This window comes from Telmatherina bonti, assembly GCF_933228915.1.
Source record: "Telmatherina bonti genome assembly, chromosome: 4".
In the NCBI taxonomy this organism is placed as follows: Eukaryota; Metazoa; Chordata; class Actinopteri; order Atheriniformes; family Telmatherinidae; genus Telmatherina; species Telmatherina bonti.
This window is the reverse complement of record NC_136622.1, coordinates 21144989-21170924: the sequence shown is the minus strand read 5'-3', so window position 1 is coordinate 21170924 and position 25936 is coordinate 21144989. Positions and strand designations below refer to the sequence as shown.

The window sequence follows — 25936 nt, the reverse complement described above, 5'->3', positions numbered from 1 at the left end:
TATATATATATATATATATATATATATATATATATATATATATATATATACATATATATATCTATACATACATATATACATATATATATATATATATACATATATATATATATATATATATATATATATATATATATATATATCTATACATATATATATCTATACATACATATATATATATATATATATATATATATATATATATATATATATATATATATATATATATCTATACATATATATATCTATACATACATATATATATATATATATATATATATATATATCTATACATATATATATCTATACATACATATATATATATATATATATATATATATATATATATATATATCTATACATATATATATCTATACATACATATATATATATATATATATATATATATATATATATATATATATATATCTATACATACATATATATATATATATATATATATATATATATATATATATATCTATACATATATATATATCTATACATACATATATATATCTATACATATATATATATCTATACATACATATATATATCTATACATATATATATATCTATACATACATATATATATATATATATATATATATATATATATATATACATATATATATATATATATATATATATATATATATACATATATATATATATATATATATACATATATATATATATATATATATATATATATATACATATATATATATATATATATCTATACATATATATATCTATACATACATATATATATATATATATACATATATATATATATATATATATCTATACATATATATATCTATACATACATATATATATATATATATCTATACATATATATATCTATACATACATATATATATATATCTATACATATATATATCTATACATACATATATATATATATCTATACATATATATATCTATACATACATATATATATATATCTATACATACATATATATATATATCTATACATATATATATCTATACATACATATATATATATATCTATACATATATATATCTATACATACATATATATATATATCTATACATATATATATCTATACATACATATATATATATATATATATATATATATATATATATATATATATATATATATATATATATATATATATATATATACATATATATATATATATATATATATATATGTATATATGTGTGTGTGTGTATGTATATCTATACATACATATACATATATATATATATATATATATATATATATATATATATATATATATATATATATATATATATATATATATATATACATATATTTACATATATGAGTGTGTGCGTGTGTGTGTGTGTGTGTGTGTGTGTGTGTGTGTGTCCGCCCATCTATTTTCTTAACCACTTAGTCCAATTCAGATCGCGGGAAGCTTTCCCAGCAATCATTGGAGCGACCCGCAGGGTATACGCTGGACAGGTTTCCAGTTCATCACAGAAATCTGCTGACCTGAAAGTTAAATGTTTTCTTGTTGTTTTACTTCAATAACAGTTATACTCTACAAACCCACATTAACAAATGTTTGTCTCAGCTTCACCTTGCAAAGGCTGTTTCAGTTGGTAATACTGAAATGAGCAGAAATCACACAGATGAATGTTATGAACAAAAGCAATGTTTGAAACAAGATCAAATTTCACTTCTCTTTTTAATATTACTTAAAATTTATTATTCTGTGTATCATTGGAACACCATATCATCTCTGGATGTGGTGTGATTAAATGTAATAAACTCTGAGCAGCTGTCATCAGACTAACGTGCTTCTGGTATGCCAAAGTGCGTTGGAACAACCCCCCTTCTAAAAATCTACAACTAATAAACTCCAAATTGATTTGGTTCCAACACTCTGTGCTGGTCTGCATCATTATGTCTTTTTTTTTCCTGTTTTAGAGCAATTCTTTGTTTCATGTTTATGTCATGATTCTGTGCTTGTGCTGACTGGCCACAGTGGAATAACAGACACATTCTTGATTCAAAGCACTGAAAGTATAACAAGGTGAAAAGAAAAGAAAAGAAATGTTTAACTTTTTAAGAAAAACGGAATAAAAAATTGTTGTTGGAGTTAAACTGCAGATAAGAAAACATAAAAACAGACTAAATGATCTTTGCTTAGAAAGGAATAATTATATGGCCTTTTTTCTGTCATTTTTATGAAGTAGTGAATTGTAAAATACTAGATCATGCAATACATGCATAATGTTGTGTAGCATAAAGATGACAGTAAATTTTAAATGTGGTATTTATGTTTTAAAGGGTTTTGGATTCATCCTGATTCATAAGACCTGTGTCTTCAATTCATTCAGGAAGGAAAAAAACAAATCAAAATAAAATAAAAAGCCACAGTGAAATTCATGACCTTTCTCCTTTTCATAGCAAATTATCATCAGGTCATAGTGGTGACCTCCGGCTGAGCGTAGTTTCCAGTTGAACCAAGGATGTCTTTACAGCCCTCTGATACAAAACACAAGGAGAGACAGAAAGACAGAAAATAATAAGTAACCATCTGAGCATCTGAAAAGTCCTGAAATGTATTTTTACTAAGCTAATGAAGCATCCCTTGTCCACTAACTCAATTATTAGCTTGATCTCTGATGAACTTCAATTGTGTGAGAAGGGTTGAACAGGGAACAGAACAGTCGGGCTGTATACACTGATTATTCTTTTGAATTGTTAATGTAAACCTATTAGTGAAAATCTAGAGGAGAAGAAGTGTCTCTCTAGAATTCAGAGGCTCATCTGAACATCAGAAACATTTCCTCTATTAGTTCACTTCTTTATTCCACACCATTATACATATTATGCATAATGTGTTTGTGATATGGACACTGAATGCTCAAGGATACATAGCAACTCTAAATGTCAAATAAGCTTCCTGTTATGACCTTAATCAATTTGTTATATACCTGTAGTTGTGACCGACTGTTTACAGTCACTAATAACAATCTAAGAGCATCTTCAGACCTGCATCCAGCTGTGTTTTATTCCATTTCCTGCCCAAGAGCAGATCAGGGAGACAGTTTTCTTCATGCAGGACAAAACCAGAAGCTTTTGGCCTTAAATTCAGTCACAAACGTTTTTGACTGAAACTACAAAAAAAAAAAAAGAAAAAAAAAAAGAAAAGAAAAATCACCCTTTTATGTGGACAATGTCTCAAGTATACACTATACTCCGTTTTAAAATAAAAGGATGTTTTGCACATATTTATCAGATACAAAGTTCTTCTCTTTCCCAGAATAGTTTTGGGGTGTTCTGGTTTTGCTCAGCTTTCCAACATGTTTGTCTCTGTTGTCAGAATTAAGCTTTTTTGATGACCTAATGAGCTCTTAAGATTATTATTAGGAAACTAACTGATAGGTTGTAGATTTCTACTCGCACACTCACCAGATACGACAGGGTGCTTTTGTTTCTTTCTTGCATTTGACAACATGCAATTAGCTAACATTACCGAACACCAAACTGTCAATCAACACATTCAGGAATTGGTGAGTCTTTCAGGAAATACTAATCTTCCTGTTCAATAACCATGTAATAGGCAGTTGATAACAAAATAAAACCTAAAACATCAGGGTTACAAATGTATTCTCACAGGACCTGAGCTGCTATAAGTGCTCCACTTATAGGTAACTTTTGCATCCGCCAGCGGTGATGTGCTAATAAGCTCTGGCAATGTAATACATCTCAGTGAAGTGCAGGTTTGTAATAAAATGCCTCCAGTGTTTCTGGGGTTTGGGGCATGACAGTCAGGAAACATCAGCTCTTGTCCACAAGAAAGGTAGGATCTATGATATCAGGTATGAATCTGCAACTGCTCATCTCAAAAGCTAGCTTGTGAATGGAACATAAAAAGAAATGAAGAATTTTCTCTTCATATAATTTTTTCTTTTTTCATTTGATAGTAAAGAACCACTTGGATCCATGATTTGTGTTTAAAAATTTTTGTGAACTTACCTGCTTTTGAATTGTTTGTTGTCTGAACCGTGTTTGGTGCACATATAAATAGTCTTAATACGCTTTTAGGTGAAATTCTGTACTTTCAGTGGTTCAGTGGTGACATGTATAAATATTACAAACCCGATGTTACACCCCATGAAATTTAACATCAACATCCAGCTGCCATTACTGGGGTGTTGGACATTAAGAGGTTAAAATATTCATTATTACAGAATGTTGGGGTAAAAATCTCTAACTTAAATAAGCAAACCTGTTGGTATATTCAAGCAAACTGGCAACACATCTTTCACTTGAACCTATTCACGTATTTGGTCTGCTTGAAAGAGACCAATACTTGCATTTGTAGGTGGACTGAGTCAAAGTCTTTAATCCAATTCAGAATTTGTTTGCACATTTACAGTACCCCAAGCAAAGTGGACTTTCCGTGCAAACAAACTAGGATTTGAATCAAAAGGGCCGATCTGAATATATCCTATGATACTGTACCCTATGTGTCACTTTGAAATAGTCAGCTGCTGTATGAAAAGTGCTTTATTAATTTGATTTAATTTGATTTGATTTGATTTGATTTGATTTGATTTGATTTGATTTGAGAGGTGGTGTGGTTGGTTGTATCACCACTGACTCAAACATAGTAGCAGTCCCAAAGGAAAGCTTTTTTCACTGGACAAGCACACACAGGCTGATGAAGCAATTAGTGCTTCAAAACTCCTCTACTGATTTTCTATTGATTAAAATGGTGAAAAAAAATTAACAAGGGCAGCCTGTAGTCAGCTCAATAGAGGTTCCCCAGAAAACACTGGTGAAACATTTAACTGTCTCTGATTTAGTCACAGCTATCATTGAAGTTGCAGATGTAACAAACTGAATCCTTCTTGACCCGGACTGCTTCTACGTGTGTTCAGAAGTAACAATGCAGACCATTTAAAACACTCTAAAACCAGCATTCAGTTTGTCTTTTCCAACCTACTGTAGAGTCGCTGTCATGCAACATTGTGTACTCTGCCAAGAAAGGTTCACATCAGTCTGTATAATGATTTTGTGTCTCTGTTTTTGAAAATTAAGCCCCTTGGTTGGGTCCTCCATAAAAAAGTAACTGAAAACATTTGAGAAAAAAAAAAAAAAGAATTGGTCAGAACTGGATAGTGGCAAGGTGAACTGGATTAATGCTTCAAAATGCAGTTAGCATGCACATATGAATGAAATGTATGTACTATAACTCACCAACATGGACGCTGGTGTCTCCAGATGTTAAAAGGAAGCAGGTGCCCTCTTTCTTATTCTTGACTCGCCCTCGGGCGCACCGCAGGGACCACTTGTCACTAGGGGAAAGCGGCTGGGTCAGGCTACATCCCTCCTCATCTGAAAGGGCCACATTTGCATCACCATTCTGTTTGGAATCTGACAGGAAGACAAAAACACACCAACACATAAATGCCAAAGCTTTTACTGAGACTCCCCTGAGGACATAGGCAAATACAGAAGTATACTGCATGAAATCTAAATTTTTCTGTGGTGAATCCTTTGTCACTTAAATGTTATGACGAGTAAGTTGTTTGTGGTATGTTGCTGTCTTTGTGACAAAGAAGAGTTCATCAGTCTAAATTTCACTAACAGACAAGAAACAACTTAGCTCTCATGTTGTTACAAAGTTCAAGACCAATCAAATATTTCAACCAATCATATTTATTTTAAAGCTTTGGCAGCCACCTGAGCAAGGACAGTACAAAAGTTGAAGGATAATATGTGTCTGTAAATTGGATGAAGTGACCCTTTTACGTGAATTTGTGGACTTACCAGAACGATTTCTGCTGACCATCTCCTCGGCAGCCAGCGGACACGTGTCGCTCTGAGTGCTGTCTATGTGTGAGTTTGTTTCCGACTTCCCAAATGAAGGTGATTCAGTCGGGGCATCCTGGTTTAGGGTGTGCTTCTTCCTCTTTTTTGGCAGCTTTTGCTTTGCCATAGCCAGCGAGTAGTACATACCAAAGTTATTGACAATGACAGGAACGGGCATGGCAATGGTAAGAACGCCAGCCAATGCACATAAAGCTCCCACCATCATGCCCAGCCACGTTCGAGGATACATGTCTCCATAGCCTAGTGTTGTCATGGTGACTACTGCCCACCAGAAGCCAATGGGAATGTTCTTGAACTGCGTGTGATTTGAGGATGTGGGGTCATCTGCACTGGCTCCAATACGTTCAGCGTAGTAAATCATGGTGGCAAATATGAGCACACCAAGTGCCATGAAGATGATAAGCAAAAGGAATTCGTTGATGCTGGCCCTCAGAGTGTGACCAAGGACACGCAAGCCTACAAAGTGGCGTGTTAACTTGAAAATCCGGAGGATCCTCACGAACCGGACGACACGGAGGAAGCCAAGCACATTATTGGCAGCTTTGGATGACAGACCACTCAGCCCCATCTCCAAGTAGAAAGGCAGAATAGCCACAAAGTCAATTATGTTTAATGTGTTCCTGATAAAGAACACTTTATTTGGACAGAAGATGATGCGCACCAGAAATTCAAATGTGAACCAAACCACACAGATGCCCTCCACCTGGGTGAAGACTTTGCTGGGCACAAACTCAAGCCTCTGCTCTTTAACTGTGTGGTTGCCAATGGTAATTTCTTCTGTGACGTTACGAAATTCATTAAACGCTTCATGGGTCTCCAGGCAGAATGTGGTGATGGACACCAGAATGAAGAAGAGAGAGATTAAAGCCACTCCCTGTAAAAGACAGAAAACCAATATTCAGTCACATGTTAATATAACCAGGTGAATGTCCTGCAAATATTCAATTATTTAATTATTCAGTCAATCATTTCTTTATTGTGTAGCCCATAGTGGTGCAAAAGGTCCAATTACAAACTTTGTCTGCATGATGTGTTTTAACCACTTCTGAATCTAAACAACAACAAATAATCATAGGATTGACTCTTCTTCAAAGCAGCATTGACAAAAAATTGACACAACAATTGACACTTCATTAGCAAGACTACAACAAACGGGCATGTTAATGGTTCATGAGATGCACAAATAGAAGGGGGAAAAACCTGCATCTTGTCAAGTTTTATCAGATATATTATGAGTAAAACATCTCAGCTCTAATTATTGTTATTAATATAAACAGAATGTAGTAATAATAATAATAAGTTAGTCAAACGACTGTCAAACTGAAAAATAAGCTTGCATGGCTTTCATCTAGGCCAACACAATGCCTGAGTCTGCCAGTGTTTTTGTAAATGCTGTGTGCTTACTCATACATGATCTACCTTTATTGTTTTCTGAAGCCTGGACTAATTTTAATGTGCCTGTCTAACATTTCGGGTCTTCCAGCTGAATAAATATGTACCTGTGACTTGTGTGCACTTAGCTATTCTCTCCCACAGTGATGCTTGCATATCATTCAGATATATGTTGTTTGGGTCTGTGATTAGAAAAACAAATAAAGTAGATAAAGCCCAGCAGGAACACAAATTCAGAGGACAAACAAAATGAATAAGACCTTAATGGTCAATGGAGTTTAGTGGGTTGAAATAATAAGAACTGGTTGTTTACATTGGTGCTGTGAAAGCATCACCATTACCATATTTTTGTAGTGCAGATAATGTGCAACTCTTTCCTCTAGACACCCAATAGAAAGATGAAGACTAAATTGCAGATCGAAAAGAAAAGCTTGACATAGAGTCTGCCCCAGGAGAAGCTCAGAACCCCTTTGCTGTGTGGACACAGTTTCTCTTGAATATGATACAAGCAAACTGCATGTTACTGGAGTCACATGGACATTAAGCCAACACAAAGATAAAACAAAGTGCTTTATAACAGGCATGTACATTAACAAAATCATCAAAAGACGCACAACTACATAAAAACAGACACTAAATGTTTTTCTGTGAACTATCCAAAAGGTCAGCTACGCAGCTGATAATTAGGTTAATCTTCACAACGCAACAAAGCACAGCTATTCCTGTTGTACCTCAAGTTAATTTATAAAAAATTAATGAAGAGATTTATTAACCACATCTAGACATCAAAGTCCCACTAAAAGTTCCCTCTGTAATGGTTCCTGTTCTGGTGTGTGGCTATGGTGGACGTGTCTGTTTCCCCAGCAACCAGGCTCTTCACCTGCACCGTATTTGGCATTCAAGCAGCAAGTATGACAGACCAGCAGCTTAGCCTTCTAGTCATCGCCAGATTGTTTGTTGGTAAATCCACAAATTTACCTGCCTTGCTTGTATGACCTGCTTATTGTGTCTGCTCCAATCAGAAGATCCAGATCTGTCCGTTCACCTGCCTGCCATGCAGTCCTCCTTCAGGGATTCATCATCTTTGGAAACCAATAAAGCCATTACTAATTTACAGATCTGAGTCTGTGTTTGGATCCTAGTTTTCACCCCGTACACGCAACACTTTCTTCACTTGATAAATTCCAACAGCGGGAATACTTCCTTGTGAGGAGGTGGCTCTTTATTAACACCAAGGAAGCTGTTGTGGAAAAAAAAAATATGTAAAAACATGCTAGCTCTTGAACAAAAAGGCTTGAAATTTCTCAAACAAAACCTTATTTTTCAGTTGTTTAACATTTAAGGCAGCACATCAGAGTTTGCCAATGTGTTCTTGTGCTTCGTCTACACGAGTAGTATAAAACACTACTGCCATCACAATCGATCCTATTTCATTTCTACAACAGCACAGGAAAGCAGAGACTATGAAGTGACATGGTTTTGTTTGCTTAGTGCTCTCTCAATGTTTCATTCTTTCTTTCTTAATTATTATTATAATTGGTGCCAAGGGTAGATGCAGAGGGAGGGACAATATACTGTACGTCTCCCCAGCAACATCTTGGGATTCCCCAGGAGGAGGTGGAGGTTGTCGCTGTGGTAGGATGTCTGTGTTTCCCTATTGAACCTGCTGCACCTGTGACACGCCATGGATAAGAGGAAAAGAAGTTAATGGATGGGTGGATGTATAGACTATGGTTAAAGTGTGTTGTTAAGCAGCTGTTGGCATGTGCCACAGGACAAAAAAGCAAAGTGGTGTGTTGTTAAGGAAACTTGCGTTTTGCTATTTCTTGCACACGAGGCAGCTTTCAGACCCAGGAGCTTACATAATTAATGTCAGTGTGCCTGAGTTGAAAGCTCTTAGTTTTAAGGTCCATACTTTTCTTTCAGTGCTGCTTTTAAAGTCCGAATCTGTAGTTTTAGTTTTTGAAAATCATCCTCACTAGAGGGCAAAGATGTCCCCACACAAGGTGTAAGTTTACGTTCCTTGTCAAGATCAAATGTTTATGCATTATTGTTTTGTAGTATTGCCCAATAAACAACAATGAAAAGGAAAGAAGGAAAACTTCTTCTATGGCTCTGTAGGGGTGGGAAATCAAATTTTTAAAAAATCCAATATTGGGATTTTTTTGCTTCCTAATTTTCAAATTGATTTTTTTTGTTACAATGTTGTTGTTTTTTTTCCAAATAAATCAAAATATTCCATTACAAAAAATTTTTTGTCATTTTTATTGGTTTTATTGGTCTTTTTTACTTGTCTTTTGGGGCATTATAGCAGCAGAATGATGGTCTGGCTACTGTGCAGTTTTTTTTTTCCTAATTGAAATGAAGAAAAATGACTTGTAAAAAACATTTTGTACATTTTTTTTTGTTTTGTTTTTAGTCTACAAAAATCAGCAACATTGAAGAATCACGAGAATCACAATTTAAATCAAATTGGCACCCAAAAATTGTAATTGTATTGAATTGTGACAAAAGTACATTGTCACAGCTAGTTGTCATACTTGATTTATATATATTCCTTCAATTTTATGTGGAAAAAAAAGCTATTCACACAGGCAAGACAAAAACCAACTAACAACTGCCAAAAAGAAAAGACAACCGAGTTTTATCCCACTACTATTTATTCAATTGTAAAATCAAGATTGTAAAATCAAGACATGCACAGTTAATATTATATGAATAACTTCTCTGAAACATAGAAATGAATTTTCAAACCCACAATAGAACAATAGAAGTTTGGAAAAGTGTCTCTTGGTCTGTTGAGTCTCAATATCAACTGTAACAGGTAGGGTCACAATTTAACATAAATATCAATGGTTACACTGATTGTGGTGTCATGGTGTGGTGTGTGGGTTTTTTTTTAGTACTAATGGAGCATTGGTACAGTGCTACACCCTACCTGAGCATTGCCACATCGATTCCTTTATAACCACTCTGTGGGATATGGGTGAGAGGAGGGCTGAGCGTACTTTGAACTAAAGCTTCAGCAGTGCATACTGAAGGGAAAACAACCCATATTTTTATTTTAAAAAATCATTACATCACTAAATGGCATAAAGCACCCTGAAATAGTGATGCATCATACTGAGCAGTTATCATTTAGGTTACCTCACATTACCTGCATGACCTTATTCAATTTGCTTGGACTATTGGAAGGTAAATTGTCTCCACTGCTGGCTTAAAGCAGTGTGATTAATTAAACCACCCAGTTATCCCAATGGAAGCCTCTTGGACAAAAAATGGCTTCTCATGGAGATTTTCAGTTAAGTTTTTTGTCCGATCAGAAACCAGACATTTTAACAAGATTTAACAAGATTTTAACACTGCATATTTTAAATTACTTTAGGTAGTGTCAATCAGAATGTCAGCTAGAATAAAAACAGCCCCAGTAAATGGAAATACAATATGTTTGAGTTCATCAGTATTATCCTAATAACTAATCACCATCTTTTGCTATTCTTTCTATAATCTTGTTACTTCAAATTGATTAAAAGGTCAGGTGAATGATTAACGATGAATGGCTAATTTCATGAAAAATACTGTCTCCTTTTTTTCATGTACTTGTCTAAGAATGCAATTCAGAAGGTTCTCTGCAACAAGCCATCTGGAGTGCACGGATAAGGCCAAACACTGAAATCTCACTGATAGACACCAAAGATTGTAATGCATTCAAATTGTCACTATAACTTAGAACGAGCAAGGCTACATTATTGCCTGATGAGTGTAGCTCTGGTTTGTGTTTTCTTTAACTAAGCAGATTTAAAAATAAAAAATAAATAAATAAAAAAAAACAGTATTGTACACACAGCAGAAGGTATAAAAATTGTCAGAGGGCTTGGTTATATCTGCAGAAGTTATTAGGGGAAAAACTCTGATGATGAGTTTGCTGGCACAGTGAGAAATTAAACATTATTAAATTATTAAACATAATTAAAAACCTAAAGTGAAGGAGAAGATACTTTGTAAATTCTCCACACAAATAACCAAAGTCCATCGAACCTTAATGTAAATGCAACTTTAATCTTTAATACAAGTCCCCATTTGTTACATGTGCTCTTTTTAAAATCAGTTAAAACACATTTTCCCTAAATTGGCTTCAAATATTCTAGTTATTATTAGTTTAATCAAAAACCTGTGAGAAGTTCAGTGGCATTTGATAAACTTTTTCAGTCCTTACAGACCTAAGTTTTGTGAAATGTGAAACAATTTTTTCCCAAACTAAACAAAGCTATATATCTGCAGCCAGGTATACATCAAAGACTTGACCTGAAAGTTTTACAGTACACAGCCTGACCTCACAAATTTGAGAGTGTATTTATGTAGCTGAACTCTTCTCTTACGGTTGTAGAGAAGTTGTAAGTTCCATATTTTTATTATTTGGGGTTTTTTTTTTCTAGTATTTGTCTAAAACAATTAATCATGCTGCATATACATGTCTGCATGGCTTCTTAAAGGACTGAAATAAAGGAAGACCAAAACACTGTTTACAGCTCTGTGGTGATAACTAAACTACAGCTGCATTATCGCCACTAATTTCCTGATTCGATTCAATGATTAAATCCAATCTAATATCCAATACTGATCAAATACAGTTCAATATTGATTAATTTACAGACATTTATGGAACAATGCTAACTTTTCTTGAATATTAATGACCTTCTCAGATAACAGTTTTTAAAACCCGGAGCTTGGGCATATAAATGATCTATCAAACACGTTTACAAAGTAAACAAAGTAAACAAAGTAAACTTCGTAAACAAAGTCAGCTTGTCATGGATGTGGCCATTTTGATTGACAGATAAGTCAAAATGGACATCCATAATGTCCTTGAAGTGTCAGCCACATCCATCCTTTCCTTGTCAATTTTACCCAACACACTCACATCTATTTGCTGAAATCGAGGTTTCAAAATGACTTGCCAGAAACTAGTGGGTGACCTCAGAATCACCCACTGAAATGAATCATCCACAGTCTACAGTCGCTATAATATGCCGTTCAGTCTTTAGATACATGGTTAATAAAATATAATCAAACACAAAATTAGACCTTTGCCAACAGGGATGGAATACAGTCACTCCTTTAATAATATATATGATACAACTGTTGCTAAAAAAGACATGAATTAAATGTCATCAAGTGTCAGTGTGCAGACAGAGCAGAGGACCCCTGGGGGGACAGCATCCCAGGCCCAGCTGTGAAAATCAGACAAACAGGGAGTGAAGCAGGAGGCTCAACAGACAGCAGGCTGTGCAGCAGTGTACATCAGCTGGAGAGTCTCATCACAGTCATCACCTGAAGCTGCTGAACATCACGCTGTGTTACCAGTGCAGATATGTAATGCACAAGAACCCCGACAATAAGCGTTGTGTGCCCTCTGCAGTAGCCATGAGAGCAGCCACTGCTGATTTTCTTGGAATTTGTGTAACTCTGATTCATGACAGAGATTCAGAGCACCTGAGGATGGAGAATAAATCTCCACCTCTCAGCCTGTCTGCCACATATCTCCTGGGTATCTGAGGAGAAGCACTTCATTATCAGACATTTATATTTCATAGATTCAGGGTCCAAAAATATCCAGAAAAATGGTGGTCATTATCTATATATGATGTATAACAAGACGAATTACAAGAGGAGGTCTAACACATGGCTCTTTGAGGGGCAATGTGTAATTTTCACATAAAAAAAAAAACCTCCATGGATGGTCAGTGTACAGTAGCAGGAACCAGACCCAAACATTTGACCCGCAGTGGGAAGCTTCCACAGAGCAGAACAAGAGACATCCTTGTGGGAATATAATTTCTACACTTTTTTGACAGACTAAAGACAAGCCCCTCCATGAGAGAAACAACACACTACAAAGCAAGTACAACACAACCAGGCTCTGTTTACATGATGAGGCACAATGAAACCTAAAACTGCAACAGGTTAAATATAGCTGACACAATGAATTTAGTTATGAACTGTTCTCAGTTGTCCCAGGTTTTCTTCTTTATGCTCTGAGCAAGCTCATGTGAGAGGGGATGCTTGGCACATCGTCTGATGCCTTATTTGTATAAAACATAGTGTACCTGACAGAACAAGGGATGGCAGCCAGTCATCAGCAGGCACCAAAGTCAACACATTTACATATAGGCTCTGCAGAACAGCAGACTTAGGGTCCTAACAGATTCAAATTAAATGGATCCATCAGCTTTTTGTCAAATTCTAATTAATGATACATTAATTAGCAGCGCTGTGTTCTGGTTGATATAACTAAAGAAGCTAGTTACTGTAATATGAAGGACTTGATCGTGATTTGATATCAGAAAGAAGTTCAGGTGCTCCATGTCTGCAAATCATTGGGCTGTGTGGTATTATATTTTAAACAATCTAATAGTAAAGATGCAACAAAGATACTAGCTATCCAAATCTCCGTCTTGGTTCTGGATCAGGCCATGCTCCAATTCCTCATAATGACATTTTGTTGGAGTACGAGTTCCCAAACTGCCTGGACTGTTTCCTCCTGAATGACGCTGAAATCTCACCTGTTCTGCAGGGCAGTGACAGCTACCAAAATAAGTCTTAATTCAGTAGTAGTAGTAGACTTTGTAGGGCACTTAGTTTTAAGGTCAGAAATGTATGTAAGTGTAAATAACTTAAAAGTTTTGGGATATGAAGGCAGCAAAGCATACATATTTTTTGTGTGCTTTCCATTTCTTTTTTTTTTTTTTTCTTTTTTTTAAAGGACCTGAGATACCATTTTCCACTTGATGCTTTGGACCCTCATTTCCAAAGGAAAATAATGTTGACCAACAGTTTAAACCTTTATAATGCACATATAATCACTGCCAGGTAAAATGTAGGCTTTCCACAAAACAAATTAAAAATATATATAGACATGTTGATCTAAACTCCCATTTATCAGTTTTCTAAACTCCTTTTACTAATAGAAATTCTCTTACACTGAATAAAAACTTTATTACTCGATATATTTTCAAAAACCAAAAAATGACAATTAAATTATATCAACAAAAAACAACAATCTGTGTTATTCACACTAGATCTCTAATGTGGAAAAGAGGAAGCATTCAGTGACATACTTGTTGATTTTTACTATTTGTCTTCCAAACAGTTTGCAACTGAGAGCAGACTGTGTGATGCAGAGATATTTTCAGTGAGCAAAAAAGACTAAACAACTAACATTATCATGTAGGATTATATGTCTTTCACTAAGAATTGAGTCATATTTCTGACACCATTTAAGCTTTGAAATCGCAGTTTCTACAGCACTGTTTAGAGTAATTAACACCTTAAATGGCAAATAAAAGAAGACGGTATACGTACACAAAGTCGAAGCAGCTACCTGTAGTGCAGAACCGCTGCACCTGAAGCCCCTGGAGCCCCTCACAGAGGAAAGTATGTTTACGTCTGGCAGAAATTTGACCACAGCTGGCCATTAACAACTGTACTTTTCATTAGAAGGCATTTCTATGCTCATCTTCACCTTTACATATCAGTAATTCTTACACACTGTACCATTAACAACACAATAATATATTAGTTTAGCCCTGATATGACTGAAAAATAAGTGATATGGTTTTAATATACCTGATTGTTTCAAAACAGCACAAGTGACGAAAGGTGAGCGCATCACATTTAGCTCTCACGATGTTTATATTTCCTACCCAATATGAATAAGGTACATATCTGCAAATCATTAAAGACTCAGGTAATATGAGAAAATTACCACCAAGTCAATTCAATATATTTAGTACAAAATGTACTTTAAACTTTTGGAGAAAAACAAAATTCTTTACCAGAAATGGATTTTTGTAAGAAATTAAAGTTGCTCCCGATCTCAAGAATCCTACATCCATTGATCCTTTGGTCTCTCAAATGAAGAGACATTGATTTTGTCCTCCCTGTGAGAGGAAAATGTGGATTCATCTTCTGTGGGAACAACAGGTTTACTTGCTCACCACTGATAAAAAGTTATAGCCCATTTCCCCCCACAGCAGTAATTAATTACAAGGAGTGGGACTGAGGAACAAATAAAATGTTGCATTAAGGTTAAAAAGAACAAAGTTATCTAGTATGAGCTTGTTGCTGATGCCAAGACTAACTCTCCCAGAGGTTAGATTATACAGCTGTGTGGTGTATCTGATCATGAGCTGTGGGTTGTGACCAAAAGAACGAGATCTCGCATACAGGCGGCTGAAATGAGTTTCCTCTGCAGGGTGGCCGGGCTCTCCCTTAGAGATAGGGTGAGAAGCTTGGTCATCCGGGAGGGACTCAGAGTAGAGCCGCTGCTCCTCCGCATCAAGAGGAGCAAGTTGAGGTGGCTCGGGCATCTGGTTAGGATGCCTCCTGGATGCCTCTCTGGTGAGGTGTTCTGGGAGGAGACCCTGGGGAAGACCCAGGACACACTGGAGGGATTATATCTCTCGACAGGCCTGGGAACGCTTTGGGATCCCCCCCGCAGAGTTGGCAAATGTTGCTGGGGATAGGAAAGTCTGGGCTTCCCTGCTTAGGCTGCTGTCCCCGCAACCCGACCCCAAAGCGGCAGAAAATGGATGGATGAATGGAATTTTTATAGACATTGCATGTTTCCATAATAAGTTATTGTTTTGGTTTTGTAGTGACAAACTGAATTGAAGTTAATCTACAGTGTTCACATCAGTAACAACATAAGGGAGAGATTGAAGGCAATGTAGCAGATTATTCTTCAATGTGGGAAGAAGACAAATGAATTCAAGAGAATATTAATTAAATCTATTTAGCTATTTGAATTGTTCCCTTATATGTAAATGACTAGGTACAGTCTGAAATTACAGCAGCTGGCGGAGGGGGGCTGATGAAGCGACACCTTTTCTTAATCATAACCTTTCATCTGCATCTGTGCAAAGCAATGATGAGTTACACAGGTATGAAATTTAGCAAATGTTTTTGAAAAGGTTTTCCGATCATCTTCCTCCAGGTTCATGTACCACTGTGGCATCACAAATGAGATGAAGTTGGGGATTTTATTCATTAAGTTTTGGTGAAATAAGGTCCATTATTATAATTATTATTATTATTATTATTATTATTGTGATACTGGATTATTTTGCTATAACCAGTATAAATAGTCATGGATTAAGTTTCACCCATTTATTTTTAAAAAGCCGAAATGACAATAACAATTAACAATTATGCATAGCAACTGAAATCCACTCAAATAATATGACAAAGCACAGTAATAACTGGGACAAGTCTAATTAAGGTCGGATTTTTGACGTGATCAGATAAAATTTCTGTGGCTACTGCATATAACTGAGCTGCTGGCAGCTATTTGTCAAACTAAGTTGAAAATGTGAATATAAACTTAAAATGCACTTTCAAGTAAGTGTATCATTTCTAATCCAAATTAATGCTAGAAAGAAAGCTCAATATTCCAGTATTTTCTGTTCTGCACTTTTTATCAGGCTGCTCTCATACAGTGGTGTCAACATCAGAGTAGCCAGTCCATGTGTTGATTTAAGAAGGGCTGCACCTCTTAGGATCTTGTTTGACTGCAGAGGATGTGGCTTTAACGACCGGCTGATTAACTTCCAAACTGCTTTCAGGAATCACATTACCTGAATTGAGCTCAGATGCTCTCTAAAATAAAAAGCCCATAAAGGTAATGTGAATCCCTTAAAATCAAGGCCTGCATCCTTTCAGTGAAAATGCTCTCATAATGCACACAGAGTAAACATACATACACAATCCATTTGGAAAGGAAATGGGCAGAGTGGATTATCACTGGGTCAATATGATCCTGCCTTTGCTATAGATTAAGATCTTCATTGGTGATTTTACAGAACTATAAATCATTAAATTTTCATTTCCAAATAATCAAATACAAATGTGTGTCACTGGCAGCTCAGCACGGGTCAACTTGAGGCAACACGAATGTTGCAGCAGCTATGACCTTAACATGTAGGCTGCTCTACAATAATATACTGAAACCTTCACCTGGACAAAACCTAAAATAAACAGTATTTGTATGAGCTGTGCACTAAGAACATTATATTTAGGCAATGCTGCAAGATGGTCTGAATAGAACATTTAATTCCATGTGTAGACAAACAGATACTACAGAGAGGATGAGACTCTTTCACAGCCAATTGCATTTTCCTTTCTGGCTCTTTGCCCAACATCTCCTGCCACCGATACTCGATACTTGCTTTCACATTTACTTCAATCAGCTCTCTACTGCTTTTGTTGTCAAGCCATTAGGCATATAGCATACTTTCAAAAGCTTACGAGCTGGATTATAGCGCTTCTGAAAGCAATTCTAAGTTCGATTTACATCACAGCAACATCTATCTTTTCTCACAACTTAACAAACATGTTGAACACGAGAAAAGAGCTGAGGACACGTAGATTTATGATGGGTTTGGCATGTTTTATCAATTATTTTAAAAAGTAGACTGTTTATTTCAAACATTTTTTACATATAAAGTGATAAAGTGATGACTCCTAGAATTAAAATTTAGTGTCTAGACCCCATTTTCATTTAAAAAATACTCATGTTTGGAAAACGTCTGTGTGGAAAACCTTAAACATAAACAAAACATTTAAATCGGCACAACAGTTATTAAAATGGCATTATCTGGGGTTTTTTTTTTTTTGGTTTTTTTTTTTTTTTGCATATTTACTACAAGTTTCTAAAACTTTCAGCTGCTGTTTAGCAAGCTTTAACATTTTAATAAAGTTTTAAGATTTTTCTCTAAAAATGACAAAAATTCACAAAAACAACTGCAAATAAATCAGAATGTTGCTGCTTGAGTCCTCACAAAGACTAGAAAAAGGGAAAAACAGGGGTTTGTTGTTGTTTTTTGCAGCTTGCTGTGCAGCAAATTACCCCTCGGAGATAATAAAAACTATTGAAACTTCTAATATCAGAAATAAAGGACCACAAAACTTTAAGTCTGCTTCAAACGTTAGTTCTTTCAAGTTGGGCCTTTAAACTCTTAAATCTATTAAAACTAATCAAGGTAGGAAGCTTTTCCATATATATATTTTCTTGCATATATACATTGATGATGGTGATGATGATCTCTTGCTGACATCTTTTTGTATCATACATAACTCACTGTATGTATGGTCTTGTCTGCCTCTTTTGATCATGCTATGTAAATAAATTTGCCTTACCTAATTTAGAAATGAACAACTTGCAGCGTTTATACAGCAGAGTAGCTTCAAATCCATCCAAAGAAACTTTCAAACCCTCTGTCAAGTCTGTCAAGACAAGTAAAACTGAGGCCGACTTCCAGGACAGATACCAGATCTTGTCTCGGAGTTGCCAGATAGTTGTAAATGAAAGAAAATTACATTAACACATTGTAGACCAGAAACATATTTTGTGTTCAAATGTCAGGATGTGTTTTTGGTTCATTTCTTGTCTTTCTATTCTGTTCTTCCGTTTCATGGTCTCATCTTTGGGTCATCTGTCTACTTTCCTGTTTTATTTTGTAAAGTTTAAATCCTTGTGTATTCTGTTAGTTTCTTTCTTTTCTTCTCCCAGTTCCAGTTGTCACTCCACCTTCTTGTTTATAATGACTCTCAGCATTTAAGCGCTTGCATTTCCTTTGACTTGTGCCAGACAGGAACAAGCTTAAATTTGCAGTCTGGCACTAATCCAAGAAAAACTTATCTGAGTAACAATCGTATCCAACTTTGGTGGAATCTAGGAAACAGTCACTAGGAAGGAAAGAAGTTAATCCACTTGCAGATCTGTTCATGAAAGCAGGCAAAGAAATAGATGAGATGATATGAACTGCTGCCAAGAAGCTGGTGTGTCCTCAAAATCACTCTGTTCAGACAAAGAACCACTATTCACCTAATATTTTGAAAAATTTGTGTCAAATCCAAAGACTTTTTGTTTGTTCATGTAAAACTAAGCCCTGAGCCTGTTTTCAGAAAAAACACCTGAAAAGACATACCAAAAGTACACGAAGAACCGATCCACAATGTATGATCTTAAAGTCCATATAAGGACCTTAGAAAGTGTATTCCCAATTCCAAAAATTATGTTTACAACAACAAATGTTTTTGTATCTGAATAAACTGTAATAATGTGAGGAAAAAATGTGATGCCTATCCTTGTCTTCTTTTTGTTTCTGTTTGACACAGGATAACATCACGCCAACCATGTTTCTATACACAAAGATACCACTAATCACCTTTAGCAACAATATTGTTTCAAATAATAATGCTTGCAATAAAACAGACTTTGGGTCGTTTTCATGAGCATTTTTGTCAAAACTACTTAGGGTCACTGAGCAATAGTTAAAATTAAACATTTATCTATGTTAATCTTTTTTTGTCTGTTTTCTTAGGTCATATTAGGTCCAATAAGGTGCCAACTCACAGCCATGAAGGCATCAACTCTATATGGAAGAAAAAATGGAAGTTAAAAAATAGTCAATATAGAAAGATATAACTCAACATAGTGAACAACAAACTACACGCACACACACACACACATATACATATATACATTATATATACATATATGTATATATATATATATATATATATATATATATATATATATATATATGTATATGTATATATACATATACATATACATATATATACATATATACATATACATATATATATATATATATATATATATATATATACATATATATACATATACATATATATACATATATATATATATATACATATATATACATATATATACATATACATATATATATACATATATATATATACATATATATATATACATATATATACATATATATATATATATACATATATATACATATATATACATATACATATATATATACATATATATATATACATATATATATATACATATATACATATACATACATATACATATATTATATATTATATATATATATATATATATATATATATATATACATATATATAGATAGATAGATAGATAGATAGATAGATAGATAGATAGATAGATAGATAGATAGATAGATAGATAGATGGAGTTTAGCTGCTATTGGTGAGGTTTGACCAAAAGAAAAAACAATATCACGTTAATGACTAAATTCTTGACCTTAGTTGGTTACATTGTTTTTGTGTGGCTTCTACAGTCTACTATGCCTCACTTTTTATGCTGTGGGCCATAATTTCATTCTGGATTCAACATGTGTAGGATGAGAGAATTTGTGAACTACTTGACTAACAGACTTCACAGGCTGGTTGTTATTAGTCTATTTCATATCCAGTTACTGTGTCCCGTGTTCATACAAATCTGAAACACTGCATTTGGTGAAGTTTATTTGGACACCTGTTGATTTTAGATATCACGTAGCCTAGGTATTATTCTCGCTGCCTTTTTATGGTCTGACACTAAACATGAAAAGATGAGCAACTGAAAACATCTGAACTCACCCTGGCTGCTCTGGATGAGTGAGGGTCATCAAACAAAGCCCACATCTTGGGTCGCCAAATTTCCCAGCAACCCCTCGACTTGTTGGTAGAGTCTTCGATGCCGAACCGCCTGTCATCGTCGGTGCTCTCTGGTTCTGGCGGTTCAAATATCTCTAGGGCCTCCTCCGCGTCCCGGTGCTGCCGGTAGTTCATCCAGCAGCAAGGCTCCACGTCGGTCTCGTCTATCCCCCAAAACGCCAGCTCTTCCTCGAAGAGTGGCCCGCAGGCGTCAGCCGGGCAGTGCAGCTTGCCTGTCCGGTAGTAGTTGAGAACGTAGGCGAAGATGCCCGGGTGTCTGTCGAAGAAGTACTCAGTGGCAGTCGGGGGCTCTGCCTCCGAGTCAGGGCTGACCTGGGAGTCTGGTTCTGCCAACCACGCCAGACGCGTCCCTGGCAAGGTCCTGAGGGTGCTCTTGTAGGTTTCATGTCTTATTCCACCGACGTTAATGATAATTTTGTCCGAGTCTTCCCCTCTGGCCATTTCCTCCTTCAGACATGATTTAGATGGAGGTTTGTTGCCAGACTTGCGCCCTCGGTAAGTCGAAACGCACACTGAGCTTATCATTTAGAGGCTGTTTCCTACAAAACTCAGTCCGGTGCCACAACCAAACTCTTGCCTAAATTATGCAGCGCAAACATCAACAACTATTCCTGACAACTTTTCAGCTCTTCTCTCGTGTCTATGAAGCCCGGAAACGGTATCACTCGATTTAGTTGTTAAGAGAAACCCTTCACTTGCTGTTAAAAACGTGCGCTAGATGCGGTTGGAGCTCATCTATCATCTGGGCATCTGTTGCTTCTTATGAAGCCCTGTCTTCCCCTAGCGACACAGCCCAGGCGGATGGAGATGATGCGTTCAACAACAGGCTTTGCAGGTTAACTCTTTGGTTGCTGAGGGTTGACGCATTATTGAACCCCTCCCTCTAATTAGACCGAGAGGATAGACTAATGAAGTGTTGGAGTGTGACAGAGAGAGATGAGAGCAATAATCTTGTGTAATTAAGCCTCTTTATTTATTTAGTTTCGCTTGGTGACACTGCACATGTTCTTTGTAAACAGACAGACTGTAAAATTCCACTGACCTGCACTTTGGCACCAACATGAAGTCCACTCATAAATAAACACGCCTACACGACTACCAAAATAAATATAAAAACAATAGATACTAAAATAAATTTTTTAAAAAAATGTACCTTTACCCAGAGGCATTTCATGATTATGGCGGTGATTGGCGAGTCTGATCCAACAGGTCGCTGATCAGCCTGGCCACTTTTAGGAAATTGACAAGCTGATGTCGCCATCTAGTGGATTATGTGTTGAACAACATGTTTTTAAAATCCCAATTAGTCTAACTGTGCTGTTCAAAAAGGCAGATACCTTTAACTAAGCCACGACTTACTTAAAGGATTGTTTTTTTTGGGGGGGGGGGTTGGTTTGGTTTGGTTTGGTTTGGGTTTTTTTGTTTGTTTTTGCCACGTAACTCAGTGGAATTATTGACGTTTCCACTGAAGATTTTGGATATCATTGTAGACTTAAAAAGACTTTGAATTCATTTAATGTAGAAGTGTAGACTGTGAATTTGGGTCTTCATCTTAGCAATTAGTCCACTTGGTTCTAAAACATTTCACACCGGGTTAAAAACTGAGCTCCTCTGTAAGGGTATCAAAGTAAGGTTACTAGCTGTTTTCAAAGTGTGGACCCATGTGTGAAGGGTGTATGTATATAAATGTGTATTAAGTTTTTGTTTTGTTTTGGTTTGGTTTTTTTTGTTTGTTTTTTGTTTGTTTTTCAGTTTAAAATATGTTTAAATCATTTAAGTCTGAAAATAAAAAGAGAAATGCTGGATTAAACGGGTCTGTGCTGCAAGCCTCTTATCTAACGCAGCTCAAAGTAAAATGACTGTAGCTACTTCCTGTACTTCAGTCATTCTAAACCGTATGCAAGCTAAGTACCAGGTTTACAAATTAATCTGCTGAACATTCTTAAACACCAGTGTTTTGGTTATCTGGTGATTTGGATTACAGTATATTAATCCTGTAAAATAACTGTCAGGGCTGCACAGTGGCATAGTGGTTATGAACTGTGGCCTCACAGCAAGAAGGCTGCTGGTTTGAGCCTCGGCTGGCGGGAGGTTCAGACAGTGGCCTCTCTGTGTGGAGTTTGAAAGTTCTCCCCTGGTACTACCACCGTCAAAAAACATGCATGTTGGGTTACTTGGCTACTCCAAATTGTCCCTAGGATTGAGCGTGTATGTGATTATCTGTCTCTCTGTGTTGACCCTGTGATGGACTGGTGTCCTGTCCAAGGGTGCATCTTGCCTCTTACCCAATGATTGCTGGGATAGGCTCCAGCTTCCCAGGATCCAGTTAATAAGAAAATGGATGGATGGATAGAATAGATAGAAGAACTGTCTTGTTATCTGTTTGGCCTCTGCTCTGTATTCTTATTTTAATTCATGTTGGTGATAAAAAGCAACCAAACCTATTTACATAAAAACTCTACTTAAGAACGTTTTTTGTTACTCCATAACCCAGCTCATTCAGTCTCTCAGCCAAATTATAGATTTTAAATATCTGATGAATAAACATTTATATAAATTATTAATGAAAGACAGTCAGGAATAAAGAGTTTATTGTGTAAAATCTAAAAACAGTGATATCACATAATTCATAAACCTAAGTAAACAATGAAAAGTCTTTTTGCAAATGTAAAATCTGATGTATGTGGTTTTAATCCACTTCCTCGATGGTGGGACCTTGTGAGGTGCCTCCTGCCTCGCTGCCACAACTTCCTGATGGCGCGGCTCCCTGGTACAACTTTGTCACAATCGGCTTGCACACCTTCTCAAGTTCGCTCTGCTGATGCTCATACTCATCTTTCTCTGCCAGCTGGTTGTTCTCCAGCCAGGAGATTGTCTGGTTGCACTTGTCAATGACCTTCTTTTTGTCCTCCTCGCTTATCTTTCCTTTCAGATTCTCATCCTCAACACTGCTCTTCATGTGGTAGGCATAAGACTCCAGAGCATTCTTTGCTGTAATCTTCTCTCTCTGCTGATCATCCTCTGCCTTGTACTTTTCAGCGTCCTGCACCATCCGCTCAATCTCCTCTTTGGTGAGGCGGCCCTTGTCATTGGTGATGGTAATTTTATTTTCTTTGCCTGTGCTTTTGTCGGTGGCAGACACATTCAGGATGCCATTGGCATCAATGTCAAAAGTTACCTCTATCTGTGGGACACCCCTGGGAGCAGGAGGGATACCTGTGAGCTCAAACTTCCCCAGGAGATTGTTGTCTTTTGTCATGGCCCTCTCACCTTCAAACACCTGGATCAGAACCCCTGGCTGGTTGTCCGAGTATGTGGAGAAGATCTGAGTCTGCTTTGTGGGGATCGTGGTGTTTCGTTTGATAAGTGGTGTCATAACGCCTCCTGCAGTTTCAATGCCCAGAGACAGGGGTGCCACGTCCAGCAGCAGCAGATCTTGAACGTTCTCTGATGTGTCACCCATGAGGATAGCAGCTTGGACTGCTGCACCATAGGCCACTGCTTCATCTGGATTGATGCTCTTGTTTAGCTCTCGACCATTAAAAAAATCCTGCAAGAGCTTCTGAATTTTGGGAATTCTTGTGGAGCCACCAACTAACACAATTTCATGAATCTTGGACTTGTCCAGTTTGGCATCTTGAAGGGCTTTCTCAACTGGCTCCAGTGTTCCCCTGAAGAGCTCAGAGTTGAGCTCTTCAAAACGTGCCCTTGTGATGGAAGTGTAAAAGTCAATTCCCTCAAACAAAGAGTCAATCTCAATGCTCGCCTGAGTACTGGAGGACAAGGTCCTCTTTGCTCTCTCACAAGCTGTGCGTAATCTCCTCACTGCTCTCTTATTCTGGCTTATGTCTTTCTTGTGCTTTCTTTTAAATTCTTCAACAAAGTGGCTGACCATTCTGTTGTCAAAGTCCTCTCCACCAAGGTGCGTGTCTCCTGCTGTAGCTTTCACTTCAAAAATACCATCCTCTATTGTAAGGATAGACACATCAAAGGTGCCTCCTCCAAGATCAAAGATAAGTACATTGCGCTCTCCTCTTTTACCTTTATCCAGGCCATAGGCGATTGCTGCTGCAGTGGGCTCATTGATGATCCTCAGTACATTTAGTCCAGAGATCACCCCAGCATCCTTTGTGGCTTGCCTCTGTGAGTCATTGAAATAAGCTGGCACTGTGATGACTGCGTTTGACACCCTCTGGCCCAAATAGGCCTCAGCTATCTCTTTCATCTTAACAAGGACCATGGAGGAAATTTCCTCAGGATAAAACGCTTTTGTCTCCCCTTTATATTCTACCTGGACCTTGGGCTTCCCATTGTCATTGATAACTTTGAAAGGCCAAAGCTTCATGTCAGACTGAACTACTGGGTCACTGAACTTTCTTCCAATGAGCCTTTTAGCATCGAAGACTGTGTTGGTGGGGTTCATGGCAACCTGGTTCTTGGCAGCATCTCCAATGAGCCTCTCTGTGTCAGTAAAGGCCACATAGCTCGGAGTGGTCCTGTTGCCTTGATCATTGGCAATGATTTCCACTTTGCCATGCTGGAAAACTCCGACACAAGAGTAGGTGGTGCCGAGATCGATGCCGATGGAAATTCCCTTTGCTGAGGACATCTTGCTTATTGTTTGTCTAAACAAATCCAGAAAACATAGCTTTTAAAAATTTTAAAATCAATAAACCGAATATCATTAAAAATGAAAACATGCATATACTTGGTTCGCCTAGTTGTCAGAGTTTGATAAGAAGTGCACCTAAAAGTATGAAATACTGGTTGGCTAAAACACAAACTACAAGTTTTACTAATGAGTACTTTTTTCACATTATCTGTAAGTTTCCTTTTATATTGTCCCAAATTAAACTATTTGTGATTAAACTTTCACAGACAAGTCTCAAATAGTTTTGCACATGCTTCTGACATCACTATCAAAAAAGTTGTAATATTAAGGTCAATTGGTACATCTATGGTAATAAAAAAAAAGGTTAAGGTCCATAACAAAAATCCTACTTTATCTTTTCTGGCGTATTTCTATTCCACACTCATCTTGCTTACCGACAACGATAATCTCTCTGTTGCTTGAAAGTTTGAAAGGACCTCTCTGGGTAGTTTTCTTCTCTGCAGCTTCTGTCTGTTTGCGTTTCTTCT

At 36.3% G+C, this 25936-nt stretch overlaps 2 protein-coding genes across 2 annotated transcripts; both read right to left on the bottom strand.

Annotated features, from left to right (window-relative positions):
- Positions 1–2444: 2444 nt before the first annotated feature.
- kcnc4 (potassium voltage-gated channel, Shaw-related subfamily, member 4) lies at positions 2445–21322 on the bottom strand (the record flags this gene model as incomplete). Its single annotated transcript, XM_079239400.1, has 4 exons — positions 2445–2512; positions 5237–5413; positions 5810–6746; positions 20720–21322. The coding sequence occupies 4 exons, from the start codon at positions 21320–21322 to the stop codon at positions 2445–2447; spliced, it is 1785 nt and encodes a 594-aa protein (XP_079095526.1).
- A 2049-nt stretch (positions 21323–23371) lies between these two features.
- On the bottom strand, positions 23372–25936 carry hspa1b (heat shock protein family A (Hsp70) member 1B). Its single transcript, XM_079239033.1, has 2 exons — positions 25844–25936; positions 23372–25422 (listed from the first exon to the last, which is right to left on the bottom strand). The coding sequence occupies exon 2, from the start codon at positions 25404–25406 to the stop codon at positions 23487–23489; it is 1920 nt and encodes a 639-aa protein (XP_079095159.1). The 5' UTR covers positions 25407–25422; positions 25844–25936; the 3' UTR covers positions 23372–23486.